The sequence below is a fragment of the Perognathus longimembris genome, chromosome 17, assembly GCF_023159225.1.
Source record: "Perognathus longimembris pacificus isolate PPM17 chromosome 17, ASM2315922v1, whole genome shotgun sequence".
Classification (NCBI taxonomy): Eukaryota; Metazoa; Chordata; class Mammalia; order Rodentia; family Heteromyidae; genus Perognathus; species Perognathus longimembris.
The window spans coordinates 7,827,176-7,837,090 of record NC_063177.1 but is presented as its reverse complement, the minus strand read 5'-3'; the positions used below and the strand labels follow the sequence as shown (position 1 = coordinate 7,837,090).

Sequence of the window (9,915 nt, the reverse complement as noted above, 5' to 3'; positions counted from 1 at the left end):
TAACTTTTTGCTGGGCTAGCCTTGAACCATAATCCTCCAGATCTCAACCTTCCCGAATACCTAGAATTACAGGCATGAGCCACCACATCTGATTCTCTTCATGTGTGGTGTTTTGGGGTGGGTTTTTTTTTTTTGGTTGGTCATAGGGCTTGGAATCTGGGCCTGGGTGCTGTCCCTGAGCGCTTCAGCTCAAGGCTAGTGCTCTACCACTAGACCCACAGTGCAACTTCCAGTGCAACTTTTCAGGTGATTAATTGGCAATAAGTCTCATGCACTTTCCTGGGCTGGCTCTGAATTGCAATCCTCAGATCTCAGCCTCCTGTGTAGCTAGGGTTACAGGCATGAGCCACCCGCACCCAGCTTCTCCATGTTTTTTTAACTATTAAAAATTATTTTTAGGATCAGTGACTCTTATTTCTACAGACATTGGTTTCAGGTCCTTGTCCCCTTCCCATAACTGCTGGCTTCAACTTCTCTGATGACAGTTCCTGCCACTGAGCTCCCTTTCTTCCCACACTGACAGCCTGGGCTTTTCCAGGCCTCCCCCCTTCGTGGTTGCTGTACTGATATTTATCTCCTCACTCTCTTGTATCACTCATATGTAACCCAGTGACAATCTCATCTTTCTATAAAATTGTTACTTCTTTTATTACTGAAACCAGTAGTTCTTGTTTTGTGTTGCAACAATGAAGAATATATTGCTCATTTGCCAAATCTTCAGGAAGCCTGGGGTTGGAGCATGATGTGCATGAGGAAGTGCGTTGGCCCAAACCACTGAGTCACCAACTCCTGTTTGAGCTTGTCTGTGTCCAGCAATCTACTATAGGAGCCAGGGCCAACTGTAGGCAGGCTTGGGCTTTCGTTTCTCCACTTCCAGTCCTGCCCCATTGTCCTACACTGAGCATGAAGGCACATATGTATGTCAATCTATGGTCCTCGTCCGACGGGCCTCCAGCGCTGTCTCCGGGTCCAGGCCATGGTCTCCCTCCATGTTCTATGTTCTCCTCCGTGGCTCAGTTCTCCAACATCTGTTCACAGGTTCGTGCCACATCACCAAGCTTGAGGCGGGCATAATCTACTCGTTTCAGAGCCATTTGACAGTCCTTCCTGGAAGAGTAACTGGAGCCTTCATGGGGTTGTCCTGTGGCCACCTATAGGACAGTTAAATGTATTAGTGGAGGAAGTGGTGCTGTGGCTCAAGTGGTAGAAGACACAAAGAGGCTCAGGGAAAGCGCCCAGGCCCTGAGTTCAAGCCTCAAATTGACAAACAACAACAACAAAAATGTATTCGTGGAGCACACTGTCTCCCTTACCTACCCTTAATTAGACATCAAGTTTATTGTCGCTTTTCTTTTCTTACTGGGGCTTGAACTCAGGGCCTCAAGCTCTTGTTTAGCCTGTTTTGCTCAAGGCTGTAACACTTGAACTACAGCTCTACTTCTGGCTTTTAGCTCATTAACTGAAAATAGAGTCTCATGGACTTTCCTGCCCAGGACTGGCTTATAACTGCAATCCTCAGATCTCAGCCTCCAGGAGTAGCGAAGATTACAGATGAGAGCCACCAGCACCCAGCTCTTGTCTTCTTGTTCTTTTAGCTGTTTCGTAGCTTGGCAATCTAAGCAAATCACTTAACTTCTGTTAAACTCATCTGTAAAATGGGGGTGACAGTAACTATTTCCTAGAGTTGAAGGATTAAAAAAAAAATGCAGAGTACCTGGTATACCATAAATCTTAGTAAATTGCAGTAACGGTCATAAGGACTTTCGATTTTTTTTTCAGTAATGGGGTTTCAACTCAATGCCTATTTGCTTTACTACTTAGGCCACCAGCCCTTTTTGTTTTTTAAAAATTTTCTACATTGGGTCTAGCTTGTTGTCAGCAAGACCTGAACCATAATACACCTAATGTGCCACCCCATGAAGGCTGACACACTGGCACCCAGCTAAGGGTGGAGATGCGCTCTGGTCTGGAACCTAGATCCTCCCAGTCTCACCCTCCTAAACAGCTAGGATTCCAGGACTCTAGCCCGGATGTAATCATCTGGGGTCTCCTGCTCTGGAGTCTGGCAAAGTTTCTAGAAACAAAGTTCTGTGGCTTTGGTATTGTGTCCTACCTCCCACACTTCCCCACCCAGAAGCACAGGGCCCTCGTATTTTCTTTTAGAGGAATAAACAGCCATGGAGGAAGGGGGTCCGCCCGGCCGGGGTGGTCCTGCCCGGCCAGTGCTCTGCCAGGGGGTTTCGAGGGCCCAGGGCAGGGGCTCCACGCGGCCTCCGAGGACACGCACCTGGGTGAGGTAGCGGATCTGAGCCGACAGCTCCGCCTCCACATGCTGCACCGAGGCGGTGAAGGCCGCCGCCTGCCGGTCAAGAAGCCGCTCGTTGGTCTTTTCCTTCGACAGCTCCAGGATCACCGTCCCTGGCCGGGCAGAAAGGGAGGGGCTGGCGGGAGAAGCGCAGGGAAGGCCCGCCCCAAGGCCCACGGCCCCCCAGCGCCCCCCACCTCGCTGCACATGCGCCCAGAAGCTGGCTGGCACTGAGGCTCAGGGGTAGAGTGCTCGCCTAGCGTGCCTGAAGCTTTGGGTTCCATTCCTCAGAACTGCATACACAGAAAAAGCCGGAAGTGGCGCTGTGGCTCAAGTGGCAAAGCAATAAAGAAGCCAGAGACAGTGCTCAGGCCCTGAATCGAAGCCCTAGGACTGGCAAAAAAAAAAAAAAAAAAGAAAAAGAAAAAGAAAAGAAAAGAAAAACAAGCCTTCTGGCTCCTCGAGCCCCCGCCCCGGCTAAGCGGACTCTGCGGTCAGCGCATGTGCAACAGTCACAGCTCGCTTTTCGCGCCCTGCCGTCCGTCCACTCGTCGCATCCCGAACCTGCATTCTGAAGGATGGCGCCGATTTCCCGTTCTATATCTTCCAGGGCGCGCAGTCGCTCGTTCGCCAGGCTGTAGGTAGTCATTGCTCCTCTGGAAAACCACGAGATTTTGGTCCTTTGGACAAGTGCGATGCTGGCGCCCGGAAATGGTTATCGGGGTGCGCCTGCGTAGAAAGCACCTTAGAAAGAACACTACAATTCCCAAGATGTCGAGCGCGCGCCTGCGCAGAGAGCTCTCTAGAAAGACCTCCCAGGAGTTGCGGCCACGCCCCTTTCAAGCCACCCAGTGAACTACAACTCCCAGAGCATCCTGCGCCTGACCTGGTCCGCACCTCTTCCAACAGCCCACTTGTGGTGTCATGACTTCAGGCCTCAGGCTATCCAAACCTGTCCACTTTCACTGACAGTATCTTACTTGGCAAGAATTTCTAAGTGATGGTGATGGCAGCTAGAGGATATTCCTCCGGATCAGTCCTGCCCAAGGGAAGCTTTACTTGGTGAGTGTTAACTTATTTCCGGAAAGCTGCTGGGACCAGGAGACCAGCTGAAGCAGATTGTCCATATGTTCTTGGATGCTGGATCCTTGCAGCCTTTTTTCCTCTTTTCTAGTTACCTAGTATGCGCTAGGCTCATGAGATAAAGATGAATGACGTAAAGCCAGGTGCTAGTGGCTCATGCCTGTAATCCTAGCTACTTAGGAAGCTGAGATCTGAGGATCACAGTTCGAAGTCATGATGACCTGGCAGGCTGTGAGACTCTTTATCTCCAGTTAACCACCAAAGAGCCAGAAGTGAAGCTGTGGCTCCAGTGGTAGAGCCCCAGCCTTGAATAAAAAAGCCAAAGGACAGCACCTAAGCCCTCAGTTTAAGCCCCAGTACATACATACACACACGTATCTCAAGTGTCAGTGGAATGGATGTCCAGGCGTATGGCAGGGAGCACAAAGGATTCTCATAGGCTGCCACCTGAATTGTATCCTAAAGAGCTAACTGGATGAGAGTTTGGAGTAGAAAAGGCAAATAGCGTAGGCAAATGAGTAATGCTGTGAAGTGGCCTAGCACATTTGGAGTCTTAGCAAAGGTTCAGTTTAAATGGAGTGTGGTAGTGATTAGGTGTGACAATGGGAAAATTGGAGTGGGGAGCTGTATCAGGAAAAGGATTACAATCTAAGTCATTTGGGTTTTAGTTTCAAGGACAAAGGAATTATATTATGATCCGATTTACCTTTAAAAATTTACTCTGGAACCTGATGTTGGTGGCTCATGCCCATAATCCTACTCAGAAGGCTGATATATCTGAGGATCGAGGTTCAAAGCCAAGCCAGGGCAGGAAAGTCTGTAAGATCCTTATCTCCGGAAAAATGGAAGTGGTGCTGTGGCTCAAGTGGTAGAACACTAGCCTTGAGCTGAAGAGCTCAGAGACAGCACCCCATCCCAAAGTTCAAGCCTCAAGGGGCTGGGGATATAGCCTAGTGGCAAGAGTGCCTGCCTCGGATACACGAGGCCCTAGGTTCGATTCCCCAGCACCACATATACAGAAAACGGCCAGAAGCGGCGCTGTGGCTCAAGTGGCAGAGTGCTAGCCTTGAGCGGGAAGAAGCCAGGGACAGTGCTCAGGCCCTGAGTCCAAGGCCCAGGACTGGCCAAAAAAAAAAAAAAAAAAAAAAAGTTCAAGCCTCAAGATGACAAAAAAATAAAAATAAGAAAATTACTCTGTGTGTATGTGTGTATGTATGATTGGAATTGGGTTATTTGACATAGTCAGACTACCATATTTCCTTGACCTTATGTATTTTGGTAGGGACTTTCCCTGCAGTCCATTAGAATACTGGATATTTCTTTAATGTTGGAGGTGGGAAATAAAGGTTTTGTATTTTATTTTAGTTTTAGCTCAGAAGGGACCTGAGCTCAGTTGAAAGTAAAATCAGTGAGTTAAAAACAGATTAAGAGGCTGGGAATATGGCCTAGTGGTAAAGTGCTCACCTAGTATACATGAAGCCCTGGGTTCGATTCCTCAGCACCACATATATAGAAAAAGCCAGAAGTGGTGCTGTGGCCCAAGTGGTAGAGTGCTAGCCTTGAGCAAAAAGAAGCCAGGGACAGTGCTCAGGCCCTGAGTTCAAGCCCCAGGACTAGCAAAAAAAAAAAAAAAACTCCACAAAAACAGATTAAGTAAAATTTTATATACCAAATGGTTTCTATAACTGACAATGAAGATTATATTTTCCAAGTTAGAGACTGGAAGATATACCTCAGGGGAATTTGATTAGTTAGAGAAAATACCTAATGAACATTGTACATTCTCCAGCAAAGCAGTTAGTTAGATCACACTGAAGGGGGAATGAAGAAGTTGAAGTAAACCCCATTTTCAGGCAGTCCCCGTTTTGTTGTCTGAGCAAACCCAGGGCAAGCTTATTAGGGCCCAGCCGGTCAAGAACTCTAACCGCGGCCTGGGATGTAGCTCAGTGGCAAAGCACCAGTACCAAAAAAAAAAAAGAACTCTAACCGTCTGGGAATGCTTAACTCTATAACTGCCCCTAGAATGCCTCGAACCCTGAGCCAATCAGATTTGTACCTGTGTCCTAATCTTGCTTGCTTGAACACCTGATTGTTGTAACTTTGTTTTTTGCCTTTATAAGCCCTGTGTAATCGCAGCTCGAGGCTGGCTCCTAACCTCCACTGTGTCAGTGGGTAGGACAAGGCCTGGGCCGCGGCCCGGCTTGAATAAAGTCTTGCCTTGCTATTGCATTTCGGAATGTCTGAGTCTCGGTGGTCTTCTTGGTGGTGGTTTTGCGACTTGGCATAACAACACCATGGTGATCATACCCACAGTGGGAAAGTACCAGCTGTGTACATGGAATTTCTAGTCAATTTCTTAGCACCTCAGACTGCCCTGGAGCTTGTGCTTCTGCCTCAGCTTCCTGAGTGCTAGGATTCTAGGTGCATACAGCCATGCCCAACTACAACTTCACTCTTAAATATGAGTAGACAGAAAAAAGATCTCTAGATAGTTGAAGAAACTTTCTAACATGACCTGTTAATGGAAAAACAACTTTTAGGGATCTTAGAGATTTTTTTTTTTAAAGGGGCTGGGAATGTGGCTTAGTGGTAGAGTGCTTGCCTAGCATGCATGAAGCCCTGGGTTCAATTCCTCAGTACCACATAAAAAGAAAAAGCCGGAAGTGGCTCTGTGGCTCAAGAAGTAGAGTGCTAGCCTTGAGCAAAAAGAAGCCAGGGACAGTGCTCAGGCCCTGAGTTCAAGCCCCAGGACTGGCAAAATAATTTTTTTTTTTTTTGGCCAGTCCTGGGCCTTGGACTCAGGGCCTGAGCACTGTCCCTGGCTTCTTCCCGCTCAAGGCTAGCACTCCGCCACCTGAGCCACAGCACCGCTTCTGGCCATTTTCTGTATATGTGGTGCTGGGGAATCGAACCTAGGGCCTCGTGTATCCGAGGCAGGCACTCTTGCCACTAGGCTATATCCCCAGCCCAAGGCAAAATAAATTAAAAAAAAAAAAAAAAGGTTAGATGGTTGGACACTCACTCTTGCCTGTAATCCTCGCTACTCAGAAGGCTGAGATCTGAGGATTGTGACTTAAGTCAGCCAGAACAGGAAAGTCTGTGACACTCTTATCTCCAATTAAGCACTAGAAATCCAGAAGTGGAGCTGTGGCTCAAAATGTTAGAGCACTAGCCTTGAGCAAAAGAGCTCAGGCCCAGAGTTCAAGCCCTACCACTGACCAAAAAAGAAAAGACAAATAACCAAAATTCAGAAGTGGAGCTGTGGCTCAAGTGGTACTCGCCTTGAGCAAATATTCAAGCCCTGATTTGTAGCCCCACAACTCACACACACAAACACACACACAAGTTAGGGGTCATGATGCCAGCCTGTAGTCACAGAGGCTGAGGTGAGAGGGTGAGTTAAACACAGGAGTTTAGCTAATCTGGACAACATATCAAGTTTCTCTGTCTCACTCCCTCTTTTGAGACAGAATCTTGAAGCCTCACTGACCTTGATCTCACAACCTTCCTAGCCAAGCCTCCTGAGTGCTGAGATTATAAGTGTGAGCTACCATACCTGATTCCTACCTGTATTTTTTAAAGGGATGGGAGATGAGCAGGTGGGACTGAATCCTAAAAATCTCACTTGAAAAAAATCAAACCACATCAAAAGGAATGAAAAGTCCATTACAAGTTGGAAGAGAAATTGAAAAACTGTCTCAGCAAATGACACAAAATGAAAAGAGATAATATATAGGAAGAAAAGAAAAATAGCTCAGAAGGCTTAGATTGTAGGGGAGGTCACAGAGAAAATGAAGGAGAACAGGGACTTGTGCTTCTGGATTAAAAGGGCCCATTAAATGCTTGGGGTAAAAGCGAAAAATAGATCTTCACATCAGAATACTAGGCTCAGTGGAAATGTCTTATAAAAATGTTTTTATGACCTGGAGAAAGCAAGGGAAGGGGTGACAGTGTCCAAAAAGAAATGTACTCTTGGGGCTGGGAATATGGCCTAGTGGTAGGATGCTCGTCTCCCATACATGAAGCCCTGGGTTCAATTCCCTAGCACCACATATATAGAAAATGGCCAGAAGTGGCGCTGTGGCTCAAGTGGCAGAGTGCTAGCCTTGAGCAAAAAGAAGCCAGGGACAGTGCTCAGGCCCTGAGTCCAAGGCCCAGGACTGGCAAAAAAAAAAAGAAAGAAATGTACTCTTAGGGCTAGGAATATGGTCTAGTGGTAGAGTGCTTGCCTAGGTTCGATTCCTCAGCACCACATATATAGAAAAAGCCAGAAGTGGCGCTGTGGCTCAGTGATAGAGTGCTAGCCTTGAGCAAAAAGAAGCCAGGGACAGTGCTCAGGCCAAGTACAAGCCCTAGGACTGGCAAAAAAAATAAAAAAATGAAATATACTCTTAGGCATGGTGCTGGTGGCTTGCCTGTAATCCTAGCTATTCAGGAGGCTGATATTTGAGGATCATTGTTCAAAGCCAACCTAGGCAGGAAAGTCCCTGAGATTTTTTTTTTTTTTTGGTCAGTCCTGGGCTTTGGACTCAGGGCCTGAGCACTGTCTCTGGCTTCTTTTTGCTCAAGACTAGCACTCTGCCACTTGAGCCACACAGCTCCACTTCTGGCCATTTTCTATATATGTGGTGCTGGGAATCGAACCCAGGGCTTCATGTATACAAGGCAAGCACTTTTGCCACTAGGCCATATTCCCAGCCCCAGTCCCTAAAATTTTTATCTCCAATTAACCACAGAGAAGAGGAGCTGTGGCTCAAAGTTGTAGAGCACTGGCCTTGAGCAAAAGAGGTCAGGGGCAGGCCTTGAGTTCAAGCCCCATGACCCACCCCCCCCCCCAAAAAAAAAGAAAGAAAAAGAAATGTGCTCTTTACTTGACTTACATTGACTGTAGCCCCTCTATACATCACCTTTATAATAACAAAAAACTAAAATTTGAAAAAAGCCTCTTATGAGAAAATATCACATACTAAGGATCAGCAATGAGAACAGTACAGATCTTAATAGTAACACTCCAAGCCAGGTGTGGTAGCACATGTCTATAATCCTAGCACTCCTATTATAATCCTAGCAATCCTACTGTCTATAGTTCTAGGCAGGATGATTGAAAGTTTGAGGCCAATCTGAGATTCTTATCTCACGTTAACCAGCAAAAAGGTGGACGTGGCTCAAATGGTAGAGTGCAGCTGTAGCTCAAAGTGGTAGAGCACTAGCCTTGAGCAAAAAAGGTCAGGGGCAGTGCCCAGGCCAGGAGTTTAAGCCAGAAGTCCAGCACCAAAAAAAAAGTAAAAAGCAACTCCAGAGGCATGGCCCAAGTGGTAGAGGGCCAACCTAGTAAGCTCAAGGCCCTGCATTCAGACCCCAATACTTAATAAAAAAAAAAAAAGGAGGAAATGGCTTCTCAGCATTCCATATTCCAGCTGTGTCAGGGTGGAAGCTGAAGATGCAGTGTCTATTTTTCTCCGTGATTCAGTTAACTTAATTATTACTATTTTTTGTACTGGTCCTGGGGCAAGCTAGTGCTCTACCACTAGAACCATGGCTCCACTCTGGCTTTTTCTGCGATTAATTGGAGATGAGAGTCTCATAGACATTTCTGCCCAGGCTTGCTTCAAACCACAATCCTCAGATCTCAGCCTCCTGAGTATCTAGGTTTACAGGTGTGCCCAGCTTAACTTAGTTTTTTTTTTTTTAAATCATAAAACAGTTGAGTATGGGCAGTTCAGTTTGTTCCACAAATCACACAAGGATCAAGGCTTACAGTGCAGAATCTACACTCAAAAGTGTTTCTACAGTCCAGCATCATTGGCATTACCTAGAAACTTAGGAGAAATGTAGAAAGAATGACTTACTGTTCGTGTTTTATTATTCCCTATATTTGTATGTGCAATAAAACTTGAGGGATACACTGCTGTAATGCATTGTTACTTACATTGTCAGGAGAACTGTATGCATTACCTGAATTGTGAAATGGCAACCCCTCTGTACACCACCTTAATAATAACAATAAAATTATATATTTCAAAAAATATATGAGTTGCTAAACTGGGCATGGGTGGCTCACATCTATAATTCTAGCTACTCAAGACATTGAGATCTGAGGATCACAGTTTGAAGCCAGCCTGGGCAGGGAAGTCCATGAGAATTCTATCTCCAATTAACTACCAAAAAGCCAGAGAGTGGAGCTGTGGCTTAAGTGGTAGAGCACCAACCTTGAGTGAAAAAGCTAAGTGACAGAACCCAGATCCTTGGTTCAAGACCCCACTTCTGGCACAAATAAATAACAAAACAACAAACAAGCTGAGTTGCTCCTGTCCCTGGGCTGCATCTGGAAGAAAATGGGAAGAAAAATGTAGAGGAGGCAGACCTGTGTCCAGTCCCCAAGGACCTGGCCTGATTATTTTCATTCTTACTGCATTGAAGAAAAGGTAGTACATGGTTTCACGTACCTCTGGGGTTCTAGGAAATGCAATCCTTTCCTACGTAGCTAGTTTATCATCAGAAAAGAATACAGTTTAGAGGATAACTAG

General features: G+C 46.3%; 1 protein-coding gene across 1 annotated transcript; it reads right to left on the bottom strand.

The window, feature by feature from the left end:
• Window positions 1-507: 507 nt before the first annotated feature.
• Window positions 508-3,056, bottom strand: Med11 (mediator complex subunit 11). The gene is made up of 3 exons (XM_048365305.1): window positions 2,870-3,056; window positions 2,288-2,418; window positions 508-1,151 (listed from the first exon to the last, which is right to left on the bottom strand). Exons 1-3 carry the CDS (start codon window positions 2,952-2,954, stop codon window positions 1,014-1,016), a joined length of 354 nt encoding a protein of 117 aa, XP_048221262.1. The 5' UTR covers window positions 2,955-3,056; the 3' UTR covers window positions 508-1,013.
• Between the last annotated feature and the right edge of the window lie 6,859 nt (window positions 3,057-9,915).